Source organism: Carettochelys insculpta, chromosome 14 (genome assembly GCF_033958435.1).
Source record: "Carettochelys insculpta isolate YL-2023 chromosome 14, ASM3395843v1, whole genome shotgun sequence".
NCBI lineage: Eukaryota > Metazoa > Chordata > Testudines > Carettochelyidae > Carettochelys > Carettochelys insculpta.
Window position 1 is genome coordinate 42,962,073 of NC_134150.1, and position 25,057 is coordinate 42,987,129.

General features: G+C 65.2%; 2 protein-coding genes across 4 annotated transcripts; one reads left to right on the top strand and one right to left on the bottom strand.

The window, feature by feature from the left end:
- Window positions 1–607: 607 nt before the first annotated feature.
- Window positions 608–10,973, bottom strand: DBNDD1 (dysbindin domain containing 1). The gene is made up of 4 exons (XM_075008975.1): window positions 10,551–10,973; window positions 6,674–6,820; window positions 3,724–3,864; window positions 608–1,121 (listed from the first exon to the last, which is right to left on the bottom strand). Exons 1-4 carry the CDS (start codon window positions 10,579–10,581, stop codon window positions 955–957), a joined length of 486 nt encoding a protein of 161 aa, XP_074865076.1. The 5' UTR covers window positions 10,582–10,973; the 3' UTR covers window positions 608–954.
- A 1,586-nt stretch (window positions 10,974–12,559) lies between these two features.
- On the top strand, window positions 12,560–24,816 carry DRC4 (dynein regulatory complex subunit 4). Of its 3 annotated transcripts, XM_075009015.1 has the most exons (11): window positions 12,560–12,601; window positions 13,910–14,002; window positions 15,323–15,520; window positions 15,847–16,053; window positions 17,118–17,172; window positions 17,862–18,067; window positions 19,107–19,274; window positions 19,716–19,802; window positions 21,176–21,385; window positions 24,004–24,069; window positions 24,554–24,816. In XM_075009015.1, exons 1-11 carry the CDS (start codon window positions 12,599–12,601, stop codon window positions 24,701–24,703), a joined length of 1,443 nt encoding a protein of 480 aa, XP_074865116.1. In that variant the 5' UTR covers window positions 12,560–12,598; the 3' UTR covers window positions 24,704–24,816. The 3 variants fall into 3 exon arrangements, with proteins under 3 accessions (XP_074865116.1, XP_074865115.1, XP_074865117.1); XM_075009014.1 differs by lacking the exon at window positions 12,560–12,601 and having other exon boundaries at window positions 13,786–14,002; XM_075009016.1 differs by lacking the exons at window positions 12,560–12,601; window positions 13,910–14,002 and adding an exon at window positions 15,166–15,241.
- The last annotated feature ends 241 nt before the right edge of the window (window positions 24,817–25,057 follow it).

Below are 25,057 nucleotides of genomic sequence, written 5' to 3' on the forward strand. Positions count from 1 at the left end.
GGGTGGGGCGAGCGGCAACTGCGTGCTGGTGGCTGAGGTGTGAGTCCTGCACCCCAGCAGCTGTTCAGATGCTGGCGGGGGGGGGGACACCCCATCTTTCCCTCCGTGTGCCAGGTGGTTCCTCCCTGGCATGAAGCAGCCAGTGGCTGTGGTGAAAGGATCGGGTCAGGGCCATCCCCCACAGGCTCTGCTGGGCCAGCTTTCTGCAGCCGACTGCTTCTCCCGCGGCAAGGAAAGGTGGCCGGGGCGGCCAGGGAGCAGGACCTGTGGCAAAGCAGTCGCTGCCACTCAGCCCAGGGCTTCCCCCAGCCTGGTCCCCCCCGGGGTGCAGGCAGACGTGGGGGTCCTGCTGCCGGCATTGCAGCCCAGCAGCGGCCGGGTGCTGCTCTTGCACCAGGCAGAGCTAAACCTCCCAGGGTGCACAGCCTTGGGCAGGGGAACGTGTGAGCTACATCCCTCCTTCCGGCCCCCAGGCAGCTGGGCTCTGCTCTTCGCAGAACAAGGGAGGCTGGTTGGCCTCAGCTGCCTTTGAGGCTGACTCCCCCACCCCCGACTCTGGGGAAAGAAAGGGACCCCCCTACCCCCATCCTAGTGCTGCCAGCTGCAGGCGCATTTGTTGTCACAAAGCCCACGTGCTCTGGGCACCTGCTCTCCCTCGCCTGGCAGGGGGCCCTGCTCAGTACCACCCCTCCCTGGCACAGCTGCTGGCCTGGCTTTGTGCACAAGGGGCAAGGAAGGAGGGGTTAAAAAAGTGCTCAAACAGCCCGTGCCTGCTCTCCGCCCAGGCACAGCCAGCGCCCTCGCGACTGCTGCAAGCGAGACCAGGGCGGCTGTGCGGGGAGCCAGCAGGGTTTGCACGTCTCACTAGGCACAGAGCTCTGCCACAGTCACAGTTGGGAATCTGGCGTTAGCACAGGAGTGAACAGTCCTGCTGGGCCCCACAGCTCCCAGCGCCTACTCCTCCTCCTGGGGCCTCTCCACCGTGAGGAACATGTCTACAACGTCCGCTTGCAGCTCCGAGTCTCTGAGGTGCTGCTTCTCCCGGCCCTGCTCGGCCCTTGTCCTGGTCCAGGAGGGGGACCGCAGGTAGCCCGCCCGAGGGACGGGGGGCGGGTGCAGACCTGCGAGAGAGAGAGCGAGCGAGCAGTGCTGGGAGTGAGTGAGTGTTACAGGGAGGCGCTGGCCTCTGCTGTCCTGTCTCCAACCCACCCCACTGCCCAGGCAGCAGCTCCAGAGGGCCCCAGGCCCTGTGCCCCACATCCCCTCACTGGGGTGCTGCTTGCCGCCCAGCTGCCACAGCCCCTCCACCGCTCCCCCAGCCCGCCTGGAGGAGCTATCTCCTTTGCTTCCAGCCAGCTGGGCCCAGGAGCGCTAGCAGCAGAGAGGCCAGAGCCGGCCTCCCCTTGTTTCAGGGCCCTTCCGGAGTAAGCTCAGGGGCAAGAGGGCTTGGCCTTCATGCTGGGCCTGAGGCGGCCCCAGGAGCCATGCACGCCCCGTGGCTGTGGTGCTGAGCACCACTGCATGACCATGGCCTTCTGGCTGCTACGCAACAACTCTAGCACAAACCCAGGCCCAGACGGAGGGCATCTCTCACCCTGGGGCCCCACAGCAAACCCCAGCGCCCCGGGCCCCTCTCCTGCCTGGGTGAGCAATGGCTGCAGGTCCTGCCGGGGTAACTGTGCAGCTCACACCCAGCGGTGAGCACAGGCACTTTGGAAACTGGCCCCTCTGCATCAAGGCCTCCAGTGCTCAGCAAGTGATTAGGGTGAGGGGCGGTGTGTTAAACCAGGGAGCTCTGACAGAGCTGGCCAGGGCCTTGCAGCTCTTCCCCGCCGCTCTGGGAGCTCCTGGCCAGAGGACATTGTACAGACCAAGTGCTCAGAGGGTTCAAAGAGCGAGGTCAGTTCCTGGGGGCTAGGTCTGTCGATGGCTAGTAGCCAGGCTGGGCAGGGGAGGCGGCCCTGGCCGTCCATCAGAGGCTGGGAACAGGAAGGGGGATGGATTGCTCAGTGATCCCGCTCCGCTCCCTCCCGCTGGGGCACTGGCACTGAACGACAGGCTGCAGGGCTGGCTGGGCCTTTGGTCTGCCCCAGTGCATCCGTGCTGAGAAGGGAGGGATTCACGCCCGCTCCCAGGGTAGTGACAGAGCAGAGCTGGGACCAGACTCCGCCTGCAGGGTCTGTGTGTGAGCTGGCACCAGCTTCCTTGGTGCAGGGCCATTCCCAGCCACGGGCTTGTGCTTCACTCTCCCCTGGCCTGCGCATTAAGGGGCCCAGTGGTGCCCTGTCAGCTGGCCTGTGGACAGGCTTTGGTACCACGTGGCTACACGTGCAAACAGCAGGCAGACCCCGGACCAGCTCTTTGCGCCTGTCCAGGGTGGCACTGGCCGGCCCACGCTGCAGCTCTTCCTCTCAGGGCAGGGAGGCGAGAACGCGGTGGCATGTGAAGTGCATTTCACACAGGCCCCTGGTGTCCCTGTGGTGAGCGTGTGCCCACGTGCCTGCCCCAGAACAAAGCTGCAGCAGGGCTCCAGCTGGCTCCCCCGGCAGAGCGCAGGGGAGTTCTGCTGATTAATGCAGGTCACGTGCTCCCCCGAAGATGCTAACAGGGCTGATTTCCATATTCATTCAGTCTGTTTGGCCAGGCTGCAGCTGCTGTTTCTGTGGGCTCACTTCCCCGGCAGCGAGACCCCGACGGGCGGAGCAGGCCCCTTGGGCCGCTGGGGTGGGGAACAGATGGGAGCCGTCCAACGCCCAGGGCTGCAGGTGTTCTCAGCTGGTGGATCCAGGCGATACAGCTCAGCCCTGGCAAGCAGGGACTTAAGTCTCCCCTCTGCGCAGCAGTTCTGGATGGCTGCGGCCAGGACAGCCAAGTGCCGGTCACCTGTCCTCTGCCTGCCCCCCTCACTCCCCCCCGGCACGGCAAAGCTGCTTCAGAGCCGCCATCTCCTACAAAGGCTGCGGCTGCGGCTGCCCTGAAACCCAAGTGCCTCCCCTGCGCCCAAAAGGGGAAGCAGCTCCCCGCAGCTCGGGCTGCCGCAGGAACGGCACCTCACCAGCCATGTGCAGAGCAAGGAGCTTGAGGCGTGGCTGGTAGGGGCCCGCAGGCCCCTCACTGCCCCACGCACCCACGTCTGCTGGGGACACCCCTGGCTGCCGCAGCACCCAGCCCCACGCCCACCCAGGCGCTGCACTGGTCCATGCGAGGCCTCGGCTAGTTGCATGACCACAGGGAAGAGCTGCTGTGGAGCACCAAAGCCCCAGGGAGCCGCCCGTCAAGCACTATCCATCTGCTCATGATGCACGGCAGGGCAGGTGCATTTAATGGGCACCCCGGTGGGGCTGGGCAAGCAGGTTTCCCAAGCTCCGGCCCCAGGCAGCGTGGGAGGAACAGACAAGGTGCACTTGACCCACAGAAAGGGCTGGCCCTGCCTTGCTGCTGCTTTTCCCCAAGAGGCCAGTTGTACTGCAGGCAGCAGCCCTGGACACTGAGCTCAGGGGGATGCATGGACCCCAGGCAGGATGCACTGTGGGCAGTGGCAGAGGGACGCAGCAAGGGGACCACATCCTCCTGGGGGCTGGGAACCGTGCCCTGCCCTGAGCTCAGACACTGAGTTCACCTTGGTGCCGCCCAGCCGGGAGGGACAGGGACAGGAACAGCGAGGCAGCGGGGGTGTCTGCGTGTGGCAGGCCAGGCTGCCTGCCCAGAGCTGGGCACACTCACCGGCAGGGGACTCGCTGGCTGTGTTCTCGTCGTCGGAGTCGGCAAAGACCTCGGCGAGCTCCTGGTCCGACATGTCCGTCAGCTCGGTCAGATCCAGCAGGTCAAAGTGCACCTCCAGGGAGGACACGCTGCTCAGGGGCTCTGAGGGGCACAGGACACCTCAGTCACGGGAGCCAGCCTGCTCCCATCGCCACATACCCACAACAGGGGAGGCCGCCCTGGGGGAACCACGACAACCCTCCCTGGCTAGGGCCCTGGGCCAGGAGGCTCTTGGGCAGGCCCTAGGGAAGGCCTGGCTGGCGGCACAGCTGTGCCTTGAGGGGCTGCTGCCTTGTACTGTAGACCCACATCCTACGTGATTTCCACTTGCACAGGTTTCGGAATAACATGAGTCAAAATCAACAATCCTGCTTGGCTGCCGCACCTCCAGCCACCCCTCCCGCCCAGCCCTGCCGCACCTCCAGCCACCCCTCCCGCCCAGCCCTGCCGCACCCCCTCCCATAGCCCCAGCCACCCCTCCCGCCCAGCCCTGCCGCACCCCTTCCCATAGCCCCAGCCGCCCTCCCGCCCGGCCCTGCCGCACCCCTTCCCATAGCCCCAGCCGCCCTCCCGCCCGGCCCTGCCGCACCCCTTCCCATAGCCCCAGCCGCCCTCCCGCCCGGCCCTGCCGCACCCCCTCCCATAGCCCCAGCCGCCCTCCCGCCCGGCCCTGCCGCACCCCTTCCCATAGCCCCAGCCGCCCTCCCGCCCGGCCCTGCCGCACCCCCTCCCATAGCCCCAGCCGCCCTCCCGCCCGGCCCTGCCGCACCCCCTCCCATAGCCCCAGCCGCCCTCCCGCCCGGCCCTGCCGCACCCCTTCCCATAGCCCCAGCCGCCCTCCCGCCCGGCCCTGCCGCACCCCCTCCCATAGCCCCAGCCGCCCTCCCGCCCGGCCCTGCCGCACCCCTTCCCATAGCCCCAGCCGTCCCTCCCGCCCGGCCCTGCCGCACCCCCTCCCATAGCCCCAGCCGTCCCTCCCGCCCGGCCCTGCCGCACCCCCTCCCATAGCCCCAGCCGCCCTCCCTCCCGGCCCTGCCGCACCCCCTCCCATAGCCCCAGCCGCCCTCCCGCCCGGCCCTGCCGCACCCCTTCCCATAGCCCCAGCCGCCCTCCCGCCCGGCCCTGCCGCACCCCTTCCCATAGCCCCAGCCGCCCTCCCGCCCGGCCCTGCCGCACCCCCTCCCATAGCCCCAGCCGCCCTCCCGCCCGGCCCTGCCGCACCCCTTCCCATAGCCCCAGCCGCCCTCCCGCCCGGCCCTGCCGCACCCCTTCCCATAGCCCCAGCCGCCCTCCCGCCCGGCCCTGCCGCACCCCTTCCCATAGCCCCAGCCGCCCTCCCGCCCGGCCCTGCCGCACCCCTTCCCATAGCCCCAGCCGCCCTCCCGCCCGGCCCTGCCGCACCCCTTCCCATAGCCCCAGCCGCCCTCCCGCCCGGCCCTGCCGCACCCCTTCCCATAGCCCCAGCCGCCCTCCCGCCCGGCCCTGCCGCACCCCCTCCCATAGCCCCAGCCGCCCTCCCGCCCGGCCCTGCCGCACCCCCTCCCATAGCCCCAGCCGCCCTCCCGCCCGGCTCTGCCGCACCCCTTCCCATAGCCCCAGCCGCCCTCCCGCCCGGCCCTGCCGCACCCCTTCCCATAGCCCCAGCCGCCCTCCCGCCCGGCCCTGCCGCACCCCCTCCCATAGCCCCAGCCGCCCTCCCGCCCGGCCCTGCCGCACCCCTTCCCATAGCCCCAGCCGTCCTCCCGCCCGGCCCTGCCGCACCCCTTCCCATAGCCCCAGCCGCCCTCCCGCCCGGCCCTGCCGCACCCCCTCCCATAGCCCCAGCCGCCCTCCCGCCCGGCTCTGCCGCACCCCTTCCCATAGCCCCAGCCGCCCTCCCGCCCGGCCCTGCCGCACCCCCTCCCATAGCCCCAGCCGCCCTCCCGCCCGGCCCTGCCGCACCCCCTCCCATAGCCCCAGCCGCCCTCCCGCCCGGCCCTGCCGCACCCCTTCCCATAGCCCCAGCCGCCCTCCCGCCCGGCCCTGCCGCACCCCTTCCCATAGCCCCAGCCGCCCTCCCGCCCGGCCCTGCCGCACCCCTTCCCATAGCCCCAGCCGCCCTCCCGCCCGGCCCTGCCGCACCCCCTCCCATAGCCCCAGCCGCCCTCCCGCCCGGCCCTGCCGCACCCCTTCCCATAGCCCCAGCCGTCCTCCCGCCCGGCCCTGCCGCACCCCTTCCCATAGCCCCAGCCGCCCTCCCGCCCGGCCCTGCCGCACCCCCTCCCATAGCCCCAGCCGCCCTCCCGCCCGGCCCTGCCGCACCCCTTCCCATAGCCCCAGCCGCCCTCCCGCCCGGCCCTGCCGCACCCCTTCCCATAGCCCCAGCCGCCCTCCCGCCCGGCCCTGCCGCACCCCTTCCCATAGCCCCAGCCGCCCTCCCGCCCGGCCCTGCCGCACCCCTTCCCATAGCCCCAGCCGCCCTCCCGCCCGGCCCTGCCGCACCCCCTCCCATAGCCCCAGCCGCCCCTCCCAACTGGCCCTGCCACACTCCCAGCCACCCCTCCTGCCCAGCCCTGCTGCACCTCCAGCCGCCCCTCCCACCCGGCCCCGCCACACCCCTTCCCGCCTGGCCCTGCCCATCTTCGACCGCCCTCCTGCAGGGCCCTGCTGTACCCCTGGCTCCCCTCCTCTCACTTCTGCCCCCCTGAAAACTTCAGGGGCTTGGCAGCTGCGGTGAAGATGGTGGCGGCTCAGCGTGGCCCCCAGCTGGTGCCGCTGGTGGGGTTCACCTGCTGCTCTTGCTGCCCCGGCCTGGTGGGTCCCAAAGGTGCAGGGCGCCCCGCTCCCTGGGCGAGCTCTTTGTCCCCCCCCCCCCCCACCGACACGGCATTTGACATCCATGGGGCTGCCCAGTCAGGGTGTCACTACTCACGTCTCCGCTCAGCCACCTGCAGCAGGCCCGAGCTGGGGATAGGGATCCCGCCTTGCTCCTCGGCAGGGGGGCTGGGAGGCTCCTCCACCAGCCCATGCACAGGGACACCTGGGCCTTGCTCCAGCGCCTGCGTCTCCTTAACCCCTTCTAGAAGCACAGGGCACTGCCTGTGTTAGACATCCAGAGACTGAGCGCCCGGCTCTCTGCCCGCCGCCGGGACAAGGTGCCCCAAAGCGCCCCAGCGATGGCCTAGCCTGCCGCTCCAGCACATGCCCACCTCTGGGACTCCCTCAGCAAGGAGACCCCCCCACTGACCCCTCTGGCCTCCTCCCCAGCACAGCTGAGTGGAGCCTCTCTCCCTGGGGTCACTGGCTGACTTCCAGCCTATGCCCCAGTGCCCTGTAGCCAGGGGGTAGCTCTGTGGGCCCCAGCAGCACAGGGGTCCTGGAGACTGAGCTGCCCTCAGCCTACCCACGCTGACACCCATGCCCTCCCACAGCCCTACACCTGCTCACCCCGCACAGCTCCCCTGGCATTCAGCCTCTTCCCTGTCCCCTCCAGCTGCCAGCTGCCTGTCTCTTGCCAGCTACCGCCGCGGGTGCCCTGGCACTGCAGCCCCAGTGGCTGTGGCCCAGCTCTCCATGCTGTGCAAGGCCATTTTGTAAGCACAGGACAGGCCGTGGAAGCTCCCGTCTCCCTCGTCCCCTTGCCGAGCAACTCAGTGTGCAAACCACAGCACACAGCGGTGCCGGGACTGGGGGAGCGCGGCCGCGGGAGAGCTGCCTGCGAGGGGCAGGGGAGGGCAGAGTGGCAGCAAAGCTGCTCTGCAGAAGTCCTGGTGAGACCCCTGCCCTGGCTGGGGGACGGGCGGAGAGGCACGTTGCAGGCGATGGCTGCTGGTTCCAGCCAGAGCTGCGTGTCTGGGGAACCTGCAGCATCAGTGGAAACAAAAGCGGAGCCAGAGCTGGAACAAGAGCCCGGGGGGACGGCGCCGAGCCAGACACAGCACTGACTGCTCGCCTGGGGGCTGGGCTGCAGCGCGTGGCCAGAACGCCACAGCCAGGAGCTGCGGCTGTGCCTGCCCCCCGGCGCCTCTCCTCAGAGCACACGAGCTGGAGAGGCGGCAGGGGGTCAGCTGGGCCTGAGGCTTCCCAGCACACAGGGAACAGGGCATATGGCCCTGGAAAGAGCCGGGCAGGAAAGCACCACCTGCAGGGCCTGGGCATGGCTACGTGGAGGGGAAGGGCAGCGTGCCGGGGACAGGCTGAGGAGCCGGAGGGACGAGCAGGGGTTACTCTTCAGGGAGCTGATGGGTTTCCCAGGTGGGCACAGGACTCGGCAGCAGGGAGAGTGGGTCACGGGCGTGAAGGGTCTGTAACCAGGTGCTCCGCATTCACCTCCTGCTGGGGAAACGTTGCCGCTGCGAGATGCTCCACCCGCCGCGTGGAGACACACCACGTTCCTGAGATCTCCAGCACATGCGCCTGCCCCCCGGCGCGTCCCTGGGGCACACCGATTAGCAGGCAGGACATGCATCGCGTCAGGCCTCGGCTGCACATCGCACCGCAGAAAACAGGCCCCCGCCAGCCCCATTTGTGCTGCGAGGCCGGGGGTGGCCCGTGGGGCTTGCGCCATGTGACGCTGGGCTGCAGTCGCCTTCCTGGACCCAGCCTGGGCCCCCGGGAGCTGCTGGTGTGAGCAGCTGTTCTGCAGGTCATACTGCTGGGGTGCAGAAGGGCCAGACCAGGGCAAGGGAACGCAGGGCTCTGGCGGCTCAGGAGGGAGGGGTCCAGAAGCCTGCACTAGGGCCGGGTGTGGCCTGAGGGGGACTGGGCTGGAGCCAAGCAGCTCATTGGGTGTGTGCTGGAGCAGGGCGAGCTCCCCTGCATCCCAGGGGCATGTGCTAAGGCACCCCGAGCAGCCGCTGCACATGGGCCGAGAGCTCGTGACCAGCTGTCCCCAGACCAGGCCTGAGTGCCCCCTTCACCGGTGTGCGGGAGGCCACTGCAGAGCCTGGTCTCCGTAAGCTGCCGTTCTGCATGCGAGGGGAGGGGAAGGCAGGGCAGGGCAGGGCAGGTTGGAGTTCCCCTGCAGGCATGCGGTCTCCCCCACCAGGGGGAAGATCCCAGGGACCCCCAGTGGGCAAAGGGAGAGACTTGAAATGAATTCTGGTCCAGCAGGTGGGCAAAAGGGTGACGGGCAGGGAACGTGCCAGTGACCCCCACTTCCCAGGCCCATAGGAACCCTTAGCCCTGAGCACTTGGACGCTGGGGAAGGGGTGGGGACAGGAGCAGAAAGGGCTTGTTGCAGCCTGTCTCCTCCCCAGCTGCCCTCGGTGGGGCTCTGCACCGATTTCCAGGGGATATGTCAGCTCAAGGGCTGGAGGAGAACTAATACCCCCCTGCCCCCGCCTGAGGAGAGCTGGCAGGATGGGGCTTTGCCACAGGCTCACGGGCTGATTATCCCTCCCCTTAGCAACTGGGGAGCCTCAGACAGCCTCGGCTGGCCAAGGGCTGCACGAGTCCATGTGGCTGGGAGGGCAGCAAGCTCTGAGCTGCTGGTGCGAGATGCCTGCACACATGGACCCAATGCCCCAACCCAGAGCAGCCAGCTCCAGGAGCCCTGCGCACGAAAGGGACCTGCTCCTCCTGGGGCGTGTTCACAGCACCTCCCGCTGGGCTGCTCAGAAGGAACCGGCTGTAGGCAGGGTTCTGGAGCGCAGTATAATGAGCCTGGGGGGCCTGGCCTGGCGCCTCTAACAGCCCCGAGACTCAGCAGCATCTGTCTGGCTGCGACACTACAACGTGGCACTTCAGCAGCCAGGCACTCGCCTGACAGAGCCGGTGCAAGGGGCACTCAGCTCCAGGCCCCTAATCCCCCCGCAGCAATCCTGGCTCTCGCGGCTCGCTTGCAGGACTGCTCCGGTTTCCTGCTGCTCTCTGGCACTGGAGGGACACTCCCAGCAGGGGGGTGGCCGGCCCAGCAGCCTTGGCGCATCTGCAGCCCCCCACCACATGCTGACCCACGCACCGCAGCCTGAGCTGAGCTGCTCCTATCGTGTGGGCCCCATGCAGCCTCATACCCAGCCCCCACCCCCGGGGCAAAGCCACTTCTGAGCAGAGCGCCACAGGGGCGGCAGGCGCCTCAGGGGGTGAGCATCCACCTGGGCGCCAGGCAGAGATGGGACGCTCGGTCCCTGGACCACGCTGGGGTCCATTTCCCTTTGCACAGGCAAAAGGCCGGTTGGTCGGTGGGTCGGCCCAGCAGGGCCCTGCCCTCCACCTCTTCTGCCAGAGCTGCCTGTCCACGTGGGCCCGGCACAGCCTCTGGAGCAGCGTGGGCGCCGCTGGGATGTGCTACTCTAACCTGTCTCCTTTGCTGACTCATGCTCAGCTGCAGTGTGGGCCGGCCGGCAGGATGCGCCAGGCGACCCCCGGGGATCCCCTCCACACTGGGCCTTCTCCTCTGGGCCCAGGGCTGCCCCATCGCCCTGCCGGTGCAGACGCAGGAGCTGGGGGGCCCTGAGACACACAGCGCCGGGGTGACACACCCTCAGTGGTGTGCAAAGGTCACACCCCCATCACACCCCCGGACACGCCACGTCCACGTGCAGCCCACACCGGGGCGGCAAGTTCTGGGCCCGGGAAATCCCACGCGCGCGCAGCTCCGGAGCACCCCGGCGACAGCCACCCCCCGGCCCGGCCCGGGCTATGCGCGGGGACCCTGCGCCCCGGGAGCCGCTTCCTCGGCGGGGATGGGCGAAGCGGATGCCCGGGGCTCGGGACACGCCCCGCTGCGCCCCCACCAACTTTCTCCGGAGCCAGGCGGCCCCTTCCCCTTCCTCTTCCCCGGCCCCTTCCCCGCCGCCGCCTCCTACCTGGGGTCCCCGCCCCGCCGGGAGCCTCCATCCGGCCGGCTGCCTCAGGCCGTGCGCCGCGCCGCCAGCCCCGCTCCCGCACGCATGGCCGAGCCGGGATCCGCCGCCCAGCCGGCGCCGCGGCGCACGGAGCGGAGCGGGGCGGGGCCGCGGCGGGACGCCGAGGCTGGCGGCAGCCGGGGCGGGGGAGCGGGCGGGACAGGTGCAGAGCGGCCCCGCGGGAGCTCGGAGGCGGGCGGCTGGCGCAGGCCGCGGGGCGCTGCGAGGAAGGGGCCCCACAGGGCCACCCCCGCGGGACCTGCTGGTGGAGAGATCCCCGCCCCGGCGTGCGCCTGCCCGGGGGCCGCCAGCGGCAAAGCCGGCACGTTCCCTTTGGGCCGGAGCCGAGTGAAGGGTCCCTCCCGTCCGGGGCAGGGGCGCTGCGGGGCAGAGCAGTCCGGCCTGAGGGGCGCGGGGAGCCGGGGCTGGTGGAGATGCTGCGGCCGCAGGCCGGCTGGGGAGCCAGCACCGGGGCCAGGCTGGGTGCCCCGGAAACGCTGCTGCCGCCTCGGGAGAGGAGCACCCGGAGGGGGCTGAGGCGGAGCTGGACGGTGTCTCCCAGTGAGATCACCGCGGCCTTGTGGCTCAGGGCGCGCACACGTGCGGCAGGCGGGAGGCCCAGGGGAGCAGCCGGGCCTGCAAGCAGGACTCTGCCCCAGCCCTGGCTGCTGACCCTCTCGCAGGTTTGCTGTGTGGGCAGAACCCGCGCGCCGCAGCGCGTCAGATCTGGGAGCGGTTCCCTACAGAGCCAGGGCCCAGGCCAGCGGGGGTCTGCGCGCCCGGGGCACAGGGAAGACTCCCTCGCTCACGGGCTGTGGGCAGTCTTGGGAGGCCCTCGCCTGCAGCCCTGCACCGTGGAACTTTGCCACAGTATTCTGCAGGCGCTGAAGGGAAAGGGGCCTGGGTATGTGGTGCAGCACAGTGCAGCCTACGCTGAATGCAATGGGGTGCGGTGCAGGCGGCCTGCGCTGAATGCAATGGGGTGCGGTGCAGTGGGGTGCAGGTGGTCTGCACTGAATGCAATGGGGTGCAATGCAGGCGGCCTGCGCTGAATGCAATTGGATGCGGTGCAGCAGGGTGCAGGCGGTCTGCGCTGAATGCAATGGGGTGTGGTGTGCGGTGCAGTGGCGGGGTGCAGGTGGCCTCTGCTGAATGCAATGGGGTGCAGTGCAGCGGGGGGGGTGCAGGCAGTCTGCGCTGAATGCAATGGGGTGCGGTGTGGTGCAGCGGGGGGGTGCAGGTGGCCTGCGCTGAATGCAATGGGGTGTGGTGTGGTGCAGCAGCGGGGGGGGGTGCAGGTGGCCTGCGCTGAATCCAGTGGGGTGCGGTGTGGTGCAGCAGTGGGCGGGGGGTGCAGGTGGCCTGCACTGAATGCAATGGGGTGCGGTGCAGCGGGGGGGTGCAGGCAGTCTGTGCTGAATCCAGTGGGGTGCGGTGTAGCAGGGTGCAGGCGGTCTGCGCTGAATGCAATAGGGTGCGGTGCGGCGCAGCGGGGGGGTGCAGGTGGCCTGCACTGAATGCAATGGGGTGCAGGTGGCCTGCGCTGAATGCAATGGGGTGCAGCGGGGGGGTGTGCTGGCAGTCTCCGCTGAATGCAATGGAGCTGAGGGTGCCTGTGCAGGGGCACTTCGGGCTCTGCTGTGGTCGTACGGGGACTCCCAGACCCGCACGGTTCCCTTGGAAGGCCAAGGGACCCCCACTGACTGGGGACCGGGACCGGGACGTCCACTGCTCCTTCCACGTCGGAGCCTGGCTCCAGCGGGCGGTCCGGGCTGTGTACGGGCTCCTCCGCCGCCAGGGCCCGGCCCGGCGAGCAGCACGCGGCTCCGCGCCCCCACGCAGCGCCAATCTGCACACAGCAGCGAGGCGGGGCGAGACGGGCTCCGCCCCTAGCTGCCCTCCCGGCGGTTGCTAGGGCTGTGCTTCGCGTTGCTATGGCGAAGCTCTCGCGAGACTCGCCAGGCGGTTGCCGGGAGACTCGGTGACTCCGAGCCCCAGATGCAGGAGCCATGGTGAGAGCGTGATCCCCGAGTGCCTGCGGGGGCGCGGGTCGGGGGGGCGCTGGGGGCACGTGGGGGGGAAGGGCCGGGGGGGGTCCGGGGCACTAGGGAAGCCGTTTTTCGGGAGGTCCCAGGGGGCGCTGGGGGGATGTGGGGCGAAGGTCCCGGTGGGGGTCCGGGGCACTAGGGAAGTCGTTTTTCGGGAGGTCCCAGGGGGCGCTGGGGGGGGATGTGGGGCGAAGGTCCCGGTGGGGGTCCGGGGCACTAGGGAAGCCGTTTTTCGGGAGGTCCCAGGGGGCGCTGGGGGGATGTGGGTCGGGGGGGCGCTGGGGGGATGTGGGGCGAAGGTCCCGGTGGGGGTCCGGGGCACTAGGGAAGTCGTTTTTCGGGAGGTCCCAGGGGGCGCTGGGGGGGGATGTGGGTCGGGGGGGGATGTGGGGCGAAGGTCCCGGTGGGGGTCCGGGGCACTAGGGAAGCCGTTGTTCGGGAGGTCCCAGGGGGCGCTGGGGAGGATGCGGGTCGGGGGGGCGCTGGGGGGATGTGGGGCGAAGGTCCCGGTGGGGGTCCGGGGCACTAGGGAAGCCGTTGTTCGGGAGGTCCCAGGGGGCGCTGGGGGGGGATGTGGGTCGGGGGGGCGCTGGGGGGATGTGGGGCGAAGGTCCCGGTGGGGGTCCGGGGCACTAGGGAAGACGTCCTGCGGGGCAGGAGCACTATTCGGGGCAGGGCTCTGGATCAGGCCGCAGAATTGCCCCATTTCTCTGCCTGCGAGAGCTTGGACTGAAGGCTGCAGGGGGGCTTCCCAGTGCTGCGGCTGGGCTGGGCTATGCGACACACTGAGCTCCGGGTCACACAGTCCTTCCAGGTGACCCTACTGAGTCAGCCTGGAGACATGTCTGCACCAGTCAGCTGCACCTGCTGCCCCCTAACTCCTCGTCACGGGGCTCAGCCTGCTCCAAAACACACTAATTGTCACGAGGGTATCTCATGACCTGTGGCCGTGCAGAACAAGCACCCCCCCACGGAGCAGTGAGCACCCTAGACAAGCACCCGTGCAGGGGGGCAAGAGGGAGTTACGCTTGCCAGTCCTCAGCTCCAGAAATAGCTGTAGCACTCCAGCTGGGGTCAAATGGCTTTGGTGTGGAGTTTTTTTGCACCTTTACTGGTCCTCCAGCACTTTCAGAACTGCACAACAGGATCCCACCTTGTGCCGTCTCTTTGATACAAGTGATATTCACCCCTAGAAAGTTTCCCGCAATGGCCAGCAGCAGCTTAGAGCTGTGGGGCTGGCGCCCCGTCACCTGTATCATTTTCTTTCCTAAGGCGCCCAAAAAGAAAGGTGGAAAAAAAGCCCAGGGGAGCAAGGCTGCAGCGGTGGTGGATGCTGTTCCTCCGGAGGACATGAGCAAGGATCAGGTGAGAGGTCTCAGCATCTCTCCTAGGGCTTCCTACCCTAGGGGTTCACATGGCCACTGAATTCCTGGTGCGACAAGGCTCCTATTTGTGAGGACCATTCGTGGCACCGGTTGCACGAGGTTTGGTTCCGCTCCTGGCGATGGCAGATGGTGAAAGGTAGTGGAAAAGGCAGGGTCAGTTTTCACACCAACAACTGCAGCACTGCTCACATGCCTGCACTATTTACATGACATGAGTAGCGCAAGAGTGGGCTCGTTATGGGCTTCCCATCTCAACCCTCCCTCTCCAGAGCTACCGAAAGCTCTGCAGGTCCCTCACCTAGCCAGCATTCTGTTGCCTGTGACCAGGATGCTGTGCCCTCCCCTGCACCCTGGTACAGTACATCCTCTACTTGTCCTAGTAGTATAAAAGGTTCTCTGCGATGTAGCCTAATGCTTTGCTGTTACTGCGACCGCTGTGTCTTTTTCCATCCTTGTTTTCAATTGCAATCAACCCCATCCACTCAATCTGGAGGAGCTGTATAACCCTGTCGAAACTGAATTGTAATGAACTCGGAGTCTGTTGCAAGGGCATTCGTACATCCTAGGCTGTAGATACATCTTTCTCCACTTCAGGCCCAAGCAAATAAATGCCCCAAAAGGGGTTGTGTTCAGATTCGAGTCTCTGATTGTTCAGTCTGTGGTTTGCTGATGGCCAGGCGTGCTCTGTGCTAACATTTTGGCTGTCAAATAGTGAGAGAATGGACTCGGTTCTGCATGATGGGGTGCTAGTGATGTAAGAGCTAGTTTCTCTTCCCCATATAGTATGCTGGTGTCCAGAGGCAGAGTCAGAATCAAGGCCCTGTTTTGCTGGCTGCTGTGCAATCACATATGCAGACAAGATTCCTGACCCAGTTCTCTGCAGTCTGCAAACAGAGCTGGTGATCCTGAGTCAGAAGTGGCCAATGAATGCAGCACTGCTCCTCCAAATGACAGCTAGATCTGTGGGCCTGTTTCTGTCTCATCAGAAAATATGCCATAGCTCCTTTCACAGAGGCTAGGATGTTGGTCCCAGTTTCTCCGTCTTAGTGGCTAGTTCTAGCCTTCTTCCCTAAACAGTAATTTCTGCTGGGAATGACATCATCGCTGCCTGTGCTAAACTTGTCTTGTGTTAAACAGCCGCCATGCTCCATCCCAGGGGAGGCAGGAAGGGTTGCTGTGGAGAGTTTGGAAAGAGCTTTGGGCCCTCAGAAGGTGCCAGGTGACAGACTGCTACAGCCAACAATTGGGGGGGGCACTCCCCCTCCAGTGCCTTCCCCAGCTGCATTTGTTGGCTCTGCAGCTGGAGGAGCACATTGTGCGTCTCCGGGAGGAGCTGGATCGTGAACGAGAGGAGCGCAACTACTTCCAGCTGGAACGTGACAAGATCCACACCTTCTGGGAGATCACCCGTCGGCAGCTGGATGAGAAGAAGGCAGAGCTGCGCAACAAGGACCGTGAGATGGAGGAGGCCGAGGAGCGACACCAAGTGGAGATTAAGGTGAGAAACTGAGGGACGATGGTTAGCGATCTCCAGCTGTCCTTACTGGTGCCAGGGCTCCATGCTTGCTGTGCCCCTAATTAGCAGTACGTGCCTGTTCTTTGAGCGAGTCCTGAGCAGCATGGGATAAACGGAGAGGGCAGAGGAACTTGCACAGGACACTAGCAAAGGTGGCTCAATCAGTATCTCAAGTTCTCATGTGCCCTTGTCAGTGGCAGAAGATTCCCACTTACCTGGGCACTGCAGAGCAGTGAGTCACCACTGCCGGGATTCCCCTGCTCCCATCCCTGTCTGGAGGCTTTACACCTTGGCCTGGCTTCTTCTAGGTGTACAAGCAGAAAGTGAAGCACCTTCTGTACGAGCACCAGAACAACCTCACAGAACTGAAGGCAGAGAGCACGGTGTCTATGAAGCTGGCCCAGAAGGAGCACCGCACGCAGGAGTCAGAACTGCGCAAGGACATGCGCACCTTGAAAGTGGAACTCAAGGAGCAAGAGCTGGCCAGCGAGGTGGTGGTGAAAAACCTGCGCATGGTATGTTGCTCTCAGATGGGTAATCGTGAGGCTGGGAGTAGGGCTTTTCCAGCCTCCTCACTGCAGCCTGGGAGAAGAGAGTCGCAGGGACAGCAGAGCTAGGCTGAGGTCTGGGAGGGATTGGCGTGTAACAGAGATGGGAGCACTCCGATTAGCTTGTCAGAGAGGGAGCTCAGAGTGGGCCCCGAAGGGCAGAGCAGAGACTGATCACTTCCTGATCATTGCACTATCCCTGTACTATGAGACTAAGGGGTCACCCAGTGACATCCGTGGCAGGTATATTTACAGCCACTGGAGAAAATTTGTCCTCCCTGGACTGGGAGTCAGCAGTAGCTCAGCGCTGTGGGAGTCAGAATCCAATGTGGGGCTGGAGAACCTGATGACCAGGAACTGCACAGGTCACTGTGCCAGCTGCAGTAGGCTGGGTAATCAAACCATGTGCTTCAGCACATCAGCATCTCTCCATGGGCTCAGGAAGCACTTCTGGCACGGCCAGGTGCATTGGCCACTGTCAGAAGACAGGACGCTGGGCTAGATGGACCTCTGGGGTGACCCGGTGTGGCTGTTCTGATGTGGGACTTTGTGTCCTTCTCAGACCTTGATCATTCTATTTGGCACCATGGGCTAAGGGTCTGAACGGGCACATGCACAGTGTTGTCAGAGCTGTGCTGGGTGTTGGCATGGCACGCCGACGCCATGCCGAGCTGGCATGCACTGTGCAAAGCATAGCGAAGAGGGTGCTGGAACTGGTGTTGCCAAACAGAAATGGCCAAAGTCGGTAGGAAAAGCAACGTCCCACAAGAGCTCTGCTGCCCCTCAGCCATGCCTGCAGGTCCGCAGCCAGCTCCCTGAGCGTGCCAGGTGTCTGAACGTCGCCCACATGTGCAGGGCGCCCTCCACAGCCTTTGGCAGAGTGGCCATTGCTGGTATGACGGGTCAAGCCCTTGTGTGATGGCTTTCACTGCAGCCGGGTGCACAGGTGGCCTCGACTCAGAGCTGGGCACAGGGGCGGTTTCCTCTCTCTGTTTGCCTGCCCAGGTCTGACAGCAGCTTCTCCCTGTCAGAAACAAGAGGAGGAGATCACCCGGCTGCGTAGCGACTTTGAGAGGCAAGTGAAAGGTCAGTTCTCTCTGCACTCTTGCGGAGCCGGGAGCGAGAGCTCTCTTACCACGCAGCACAGGTCGCCTGGGGCAGAGCAGGGCCTCACTGGGGACTGGCTAGTCGTCTCCTTCGCTGCCGGTCTGCTGCTTGTGGGCTGAGTGACCTGCAAAGCTGTCCCTCTTGTTGGAATCCCCGGAGCGGGGCGAGCACGCGGAACGGATCAGAGCAGCACCTGCTACAGGTGCTTTGCTGCCACTCCCTGTGCTGCCTGTCTCCACGTGCCGCTGCTCCTGCCATCTCTGAGGGGAATTGTTTAATGGGGGGCTGGTGGGCACCACGCTGGACACTAAGCTGTAGTAAGTGCCCTTTCCAGGTGCTTACTGACCATCTGGAGCTGCAGGGGACCTTGGTCTAGGGCCCTCCTTATTAAAACATGGTGTGATTTGCACGGGCTGATTACCTGAGCATCTAGTGCTCCCCGGCCCATCACGTCAGCCAGGGCTTCTAGGCAAGCTCTTCCTTGTGCTGTAACTGCTCCGTGCGCCAGTGGGCGCGGGTGTGGTGCTGTTCGTGGGTGTCCCTTCCTCGAGTGCCATCCCGTCATGCGCACTTCTAAGAGCCACAGAGGGCTGCTCCTGCTCTGGCTCCCGGGCTCTTGGGCCTGCCAGGTGGGGTAGCCCTCAGCCACGTGTGACGCTTCCCCCCAGAGACTGAGGCCAAGTACGACAAGAAGATGCGAGTGCTGCGAGACGAGCTGGACCTGCGGAGGAAAACCGAGATCCACGAGATCGAGGAGAGGAAGAACGGCCAGATCAACACGCTGATGAAGAACCACGAGAAGGCCTTCAGCGACATCAAGAACTACTACAACGACATCACCCTCAACAACCTGGCGCTCATCAACACGCTCAAGGTAGCGCTAGCCCTGAGGCAGACGAAGCACAGCCCCAGAGTCGGAGTCGGCCCACCTCGAACCTCTGGGCTGCCAATGTCCCACAGGCAGCCTCCGACTGTCAGCCCCGCATGGCGCTCCACGCAGCCAGCTGCTGGGGCTCTGTGCGCCTCATGTGGGGTAGGGGCAGGGCCTTTGCACGCCTGTCTCACCCCCCGTAGGAACTGCCTGTGCCGTGCGTGATGGCGCACGCAGCATGCACAGTGTGCATCGTCCCCCAGGCCTCCGTGCCGCACAGCAGCCGGCTTCTTCGAGTGGCAGCAGGGAACTTGCCTGAGGATCCCGCTGCGCTGCTGGCTGGGAGCTACCTGGGGTAAACATCCCCCAGCCGGAGCCTGCACCTGGCATCCCGCCCCTCACTCCCTCCCTCCAGCGTCCTTCCCCGGATCACAAACCAAACCCTCTGCAGCCCGTCCTGCACCCCCTGCCCGTCACCCAAACTCCTCCCAGCCCCCACGCCCCTCCTGCCCCCGAGCTCCCTTCTGCCCCCAGCCTCCACCCCAGCCGCCGCACCTCCTCCATTAATTGGCACGAGTGTGTGGCTTGAGTGCTTCCCGAATTCTTGGAGTGCCCTTCGTCAACACTTACTGCCCAGCCCCAGTTAGCCTGTGCCCAGCGCTGGTGTGGGGACACAGCTGAGCCACAAGCCCCGTGCTGGAGGGCACTGATGCTGTCATGGAGGTGACGGTTCTTGCCTGCGCTTGCCGCACACATCCGTGTTGGCTTCCCACTGGGTGCTCTCACCGTAGGGGTTTTACCAGCTGGTTCACGTGCTTTGTGAGCGCCGGCGTCTCTGCCTGAAGGAGCGGTGAGCCCTCGCACACGGTTACACCAGAGAAGGTCACGCAGCTGCCCTGTAACCCTCACCATTCGAAGCCACCTGCCGGGAGCTGCCATGGCAGTGCATGGGGGACAGGCAGGCCTGGGTGTCCTGCAGCACTGCTCCAGGCTGGCAGCCCTCCCAGGCACTCAGCGCGTGTGTATGTGCTCCCGGGAACAGGAGCAGATGGAGGAGATGAAGAAGAAGGAGGATCACCTGGAGAAGGAGATGGCGGAAGTGCTGCTTCAGAACAAGAGGCTGACCGAGCCCCTGCAGCGGGCCCGGGAGGAGGTGGCCGAGCTGCAGAAGAAACTAGCCCACTATGAGAAGGACAAGGAGACGCTGGCTGTGAGTCACCTGCTCGGCTCCTGTCCGGTTTAGCCCCCAGGTCCTGCCGTGCCCCTGCTTCGCGCTGCTCTCCCCCGAGCACTCCTTGGGCTGAGCTCAGGTACCCATTGGGCCTCTGGTGGCCACGTGGGAACTACGCTGACGGGCTGCAAGCGAACGGCTTGTCTCAGGCTGGTGCCCACTGCATGGTCTCCTGGGGAAAGGGGCATGGGGGGGAACCTGAACTTGGGCTGCAAAGGGCCTCCCTCTGTTGGAGGAAGGGGGTTAATGGGTTCCTGCCCTCCGGAGCGATCCCCTGGGTTACACATGCCTTGGTCCAAGGGGAGGGGTTCCGTGTGGGCGATGCCCGGCTTGGGAAGCAGAGTCTGGTGTTCCCCTGCCTCTGCCCTCCCTAGCCCCGGAGCCCCAGCGAGTCCCTGAGCTCCTTCCCTTTCCCCGCAGAACACAAAGGCCCGTCTGAAAGTCACCCAGAAGGAATTAAAAGACCTTCAGTGGGAGCATGAGGTGCTGGAGCAGAGGTTCAGCAAGGTGAGTGCCTGGGCCTGGGGAGTTCCCTTCCCGCCACAGCCCTCTCTGAAGAGCTGGGTCCTGGGCCGAGAGAGGGCACTGCAGAGCCTGCGCTCAGCCTGGCATTCTCCTGGCTCCTGACCCGTGAGCTCTCTGCACCGCCAGCTCCTGTGCTCAGCAGACAGCCCCGCCTTGCGCTCGACACCGCTGGGCTCTTCCTGGCAGGGCTGACTGGCGGCAGCGGCAGCAGGAGGCAGCCTGCCTGCTGTGGGGAGGGAGTGCTGGGCGCATAGAGCATCACACGGCCGCTGCGGAGCCCCTCCCTTCTGAGGGTGCTGGCATCCAAGGCCCCTCGTCAAGCCGCTGGTGCTCCAGCTGGGACGAGGCAGAGCCTGTTACTGGCGCGTCAGGCAGCGTGCTTTGGGTTCAGGGCTTCTCCCAGCTCGCCCAGCTGAGGGGCTGAGGCAGCAGAGGCTTGTCTGTGGCTCCTCTGAACATTGATGAGAGACCTCGTTAACGAGCTGCCGTTGAGGCAGCAGCATGGTCGGTGCATTTGGAAATAGGCTTAAGAGGTTGTGGCTTCACTCAGCCATGTAGTAACTAGATCGGAGCCCAGGTTCTTCTGGGCACCGCAGCTACCACCTGCTGTGCCTGCCCTGCCCAAGGCTGCGCTTGGCATTGAGGTCGTTCTCTGAGGACTAGAGTAGGGCCGGGGCTCACACAGCCCTAGGTTAAGACCAGAAGGGATAATTATGACCCCTTATCTGCCTTGCAAAGCACAGCCTAGAGAACCTCACCCAGTGATTTCTGCATCTCTGGTTTGAGCTACAGAACCCTTTAGACAGACCTCTGTCTTGAGGTAAAGAGCCTAAGGGATGGAGAATCCGTCCTGCCGTGCGGTCAGTCAAGCCGATGGTTAACTCCTCTCACCTAGTAAAAGGTCACTGCTGCTACCAGCGTAGGGCTTCAGTCACACGAGCCCCTATGGATAAGCACGAAGCATAGGAACTGGGTACTGGAACTGGCAGTACAGCGCAGACTGAAAGCGAGCTCTGAGGAAGACCCCCTTCCTACAGGGCGTGTGTCGGGGGCCAGAGCTGTTAGGTGGGGTAGTTTATACTTCCCAGGGCAGGAAGGTCACAATGTGCTTCTTATAGTCAAACCCAGGCAGTGCATGCGCTAAGGAACACACGTGCAGCGGTGCTGGCTAGAGCAGACAAGCTCCAGGGGGTGGGATTTCTGCAACGTGAGTCTGGTGTGTTAACTTCTGCTGTGGGATGTGCTGCCCACCCTGGCGGTCCCTGGGTCCATCCCAGTGCAGCTGTTCCTGCTCTGCAGTGCAGGCTGGGTGGTTCTGAAGGTGCAGCGTGGAGTTCTCCTTGCTCCCTGAGCAGGTGCAGGCAGAACGAGACGAGCTCTATCAGAAGTTCACCAAAGCTATCAATGAGGTGCAGCAGAAGACCGGCTTCAAGAACCTGCTCCTGGAGCGCAAGCTGAAAGCTCTCTCCAACATCCTGGAGAAGAAGGAAGTGCAGCTCAACGAAGTCCTCTCCGCCTCCAATCTTGACCCCAGCGCCCTCACCATGGTCACGCGCAAACTGGAGGTACTGGGCTGGCTTCAGTCTATTGGGAGGGACAGCAGCAGAAGGGTCACATGGGGCTGGGCTTTCCCTTCCCCACTGCAAGGGCTAGGGGTGGTAGGGCTGCACGGGGGGGCAGTGCCAGGCCAGGCCTGCTCTGTGGCTAATGAGGCTAAATCCCTGGGCCTTTAATCTCCGCACCAAAGAGCTGGGAGCAGTCACCTTACCTGGAGAGCAATCCAGCTGGAAGCAGCAGGGGGCTGGCTGTGTTCATGGGGCACCCTCCCTGCGCCCCTAAGGAGCAGCCCTGGGGGACCCCAGCCTTTTTGTTACTCTCACCTGGCAGTTCTGCCCCAGCTTGTGGTGCAGGAGGCAGCCCAGTGGAAGATTCCACTCTTGGCTGAATTTCTCTCCTGAGCTGTGTGCAGAGCTGGGGCCCTGGCGAACTTAAGAGAATCCCTTATGCGCCCCCCGGCCTGCCAGAATCCCTGGGCTGCCACTGTGATGGGGAGGGATTTGCAGTGGCCACCACAGGGGCTCCCTGTATATGGGTAGCCCCCTGGGGCAGGCAGGCTTATGCATGGGAGGTTCAGTGCTGAGTCTCACGCTCTGGGCTGGGGCTGGGGCTATGCAGAGCTCCTCCGCTGCTGATTGTGTGTGTGTGCCAGGCTCCACGGTGCTCGTCTGTGCTCTGTAGAGGTGGTGCTGGAGGAAGGGAGGCACCCTGAGCAGCAGGCTTCCCCTGGCCAGCCCTGCCGAGGCAGCCCTCTCCCGCCCGGCGTCATCCCCGGCACTGGGTGCTGGAGGGCAGGATTCCTAGCTCAGACGGGGGACGTGCGGCCCCTCCCGCTGCTGGCGCCTCTGGCGTGCTCTGCTTTGAGCAGGCTGGCTCCAGCACAGCTGGCACAGGGGTGTCTCCTGGTGCAAACGGTGGCATGCCAGAAATGTACTCCCTTTGGAGGTGCTTTGTAGCCATGGGGCCAGTGGGGACATAATGACCAACAGGAACGAAGATGAATCGCAGTACTCACTGCCTCCCACCCCACCACCTGCGTTCCTGGCTGGCAGCAGGCTCCCTACAAGTGCTCGGCAGCAGGCTCCTGGGGCCTGGGGAGAAAAGGGCTAGCGACTGCCTGTTCCAAGCACGTGGAAGCCGTAACTGGAGAAGCAGCACTTGCTGCCTGCCTTTGTCCGAGCCCAGCTCAAAGGGGCTGAGGATTCAGACCTGGGTCCCTGCCTGTGTGACCTTGGGCCAGTCTCTCCATTGGGGCGCTGGAAGAGGCCGACTCCCTTAACAGCTGTGTGGTGCTCAGCCGCCTCGCTGTGGGAAGCAGGGGCAGGGGTCACAAAACACACTCGTCAGACCCCGCCAAGGCGGCGCTCTCCCCAGCAGCTGCAGCCAGTGCTGGAGCCCCCAAATTCTTTAGCTCAGCTGCTTCTGGCCGGCTGCGTCTATGCTGCAAAGCTTCTGCTTGCTATTTGTGCACGGTGCCGTGGGGCCCAGAGAGCAGCGTCTGAGCGGGGTTAGGTGACAGCATGCCACAAACGCAGGCCGGCTTCCCCTCAGGCTAACGTTAGTGGAGCAGCACTGCTCGCGTCTCAGGCCAGTGGGACCAGCGCAGACGTGCTCGCAGGCACAGGCTCCAGAGGCCCCCGGTCAGGTGCTTGGGGCGGAAAGGCCAGGCAGCAGGTGTGAGACCCAGCCAGCCGCCTCGCCTCCTCCCAGCTCCGTCCACCAGGCGTTCCTTCTGGAGGCCGCCTGCTTTCCCAAGGCCAGCCCTCCGCTCTGGAAGCGGCCTTCGCCCTCCCCAGAGAGCAGGGGCAGGCGAGCGGAGCTGGCCGCACCCAGCAATCCAGCTTCAGAGGCCCATCTGAGTGGAGCCTGTCCCAGCAGGGAGGTGCACAGGTCATTCCAGCTGAGGGCGTGGTGTTCAGCTCTCCCTTTGCAGAGCACAGGCTACTAGTGCATCAGGAACCTCATGCTTAATAGACACCTTTGTAGCCCCCACCTTCCCCCGCCTCTGCCGCAAACCAGCCCCTTCACTGAAGTGAGACCACGTTTGTGAACCGCAGAATGTCAGGCAGTCCCCCCAGAGCAGGAACCTGCTCAGCCCCCAAGGCCCTGGGTCTCCTCCAGTCTCTGCTTTCCCCAGCTGCCGAGAGCGCCAAGGCCTACGCTCAGCAGGCATGGGGCATGGCTGGATTCACACCGTGCGGTATGGCGGGATAAGGGAGAGGGCCTGCTTCTTCTGGGAGGGTTTCAAAGCCTCTTACTGCTTCCACCTCTGTCCTGCCTGTGGCCGGAGCAGGGAGGAAGCCAGGCTGGAGTGGGGTGAGGTGGGCTGCGACCTCCCCTTGGAGCAGTGCAGGAGCATGGGCAGGTACTGGGGGAGCCCAGGGACCATGGCTAACCCACCAGAAGCAGCATAAACTGGCAGGGAAGCAGCACTCAAAGCAGCTCAGTCTCTGGGTCCATTTCACTGAGTGAGGTTCTGGGGTTACATCCCAGCCCCCTGCAGCCAACAGCCCCCCGCCCCCCACCAGCAGCACCCCAGGAACTTGCCAAGCCAGTTTCTGCTGCTCTCCCATGGCCCCATACCTGGGGACCCCACCAGTAACAAGGCTCTGATCTCCCTTCCCAGGACGTGCTGGACTCCAAGAACAACGCTATCAAGGATCTCCAGTATGAGCTGGCCCGAGTCTGCAAGGTGAGGCCCGGGCGTCCCCCATCTTTACCCTGCCTCTGTCCTGCCCATGGGAGCGAGGCAGGGTTGACACCTGCTCTGCAGGACCTAGTGGGGATGGAGGAGAAGCTCCAGGCCCACGTGGCTCTGCAGACACAGTCTCTCCTGCAGGAGAGGGGGCTGTTCCTGCACCCTGCACACATGGACACCACCTCAGGAGCTCCGTCCTCGTGAGGCCAAGCTGGCCAGGCAGCTCAGCCCTCTGGCATGCTGCTGTCTCCCATCGGGCATGCAGCCTTTGCTGCTTGGAGGCGTTAGACTCACAGTAGTGGGGCCACCCAGCACCTAGACTGGCTTGGGGTTGAGTTCTGGTTTCCCTAGTTGTGCCAGCCCCACTGGCCCCCACGGGGGTGGTGAGGAGGGGTGCTCGGGCCAGGCAGGAGCTAGCTAGTGCAGAGCTGAGAGCAGCAGGTACTTCCCTAGGACTTGCACCTTGCTTCCCTTTCAGGCACACAACGACTTGCTGCACACCTACGAGGCCAAGCTGGTGGCCTTTGGGATTCCCTTGGACAACGTGGGCTTCAAACCTCTGGAGACCACGGTGATGGGACAGACGCTGGGGCAGGGCCCTGCTGGACTGGTTGCTACCCCCACCTAGCTCCCTGGGCATAGGCTTGTCCATCACCTCTGTTACACTACCCAGTGGCAGCAGCCTCCCCACGCGCAGTGCTGAGAGGGGCTGGGCTGTGCTCTGGCTCTGCCCTCATTAAATGCAGCCCAGGGAAGCTTTTAAGCAGGTTGCAAAGGAACCATTTGTCACTTCCCAGGGCAGGGCTCTGTCTAGGAGGAGCGCTCAGAGCCCAGCCGAGCTGCTAGCTGACCCCTGTGTACCAAGCACTGTAAGCAGGAGTGTCACCGCCCCAGGCCCATGCCCACTGCGTCCACATGCACCCTGTTCCCAGCCAGTCCTGCAAGCACAGGCCTCCCAGCTAGGCCCTGTCCTGCCCTGCCC

What these genes read in the sequence shown, in the direction of transcription:
- DRC4 (XM_075009014.1), top strand. Translation starts at nt 13,844, where the DNA reads ATGGCCAGCAGCAGCTTAGAGCTGTGGGGCTGGCGCCCCGTCACCTGT. An exon ending in TGGAGCAGAGGTTCAGCAAG is followed by an intron (nt 19,803 to 21,175) that starts GTGAGTGCCTGG and finishes CTCCCTGAGCAG; the next exon opens with GTGCAGGCAGAACGAGACGA. An exon ending in TGGTCACGCGCAAACTGGAG is followed by an intron (nt 21,386 to 24,003) that starts GTACTGGGCTGG and finishes CTCCCTTCCCAG; the next exon opens with GACGTGCTGGACTCCAAGAA.
- DBNDD1 (XM_075008975.1), bottom strand. Translation starts at nt 10,581, where the DNA reads ATGGAGGCTCCCGGCGGGGCGGGGACCCCAG. An exon ending in CGGCGGGGCGGGGACCCCAG is followed by an intron (nt 6,821 to 10,550) that starts GTAGGAGGCGGC and finishes CTGTGCTTCTAG; the next exon opens with AAGGGGTTAAGGAGACGCAG. An exon ending in GCAGGTGGCTGAGCGGAGAC is followed by an intron (nt 3,865 to 6,673) that starts GTGAGTAGTGAC and finishes TGTGCCCCTCAG; the next exon opens with AGCCCCTGAGCAGCGTGTCC.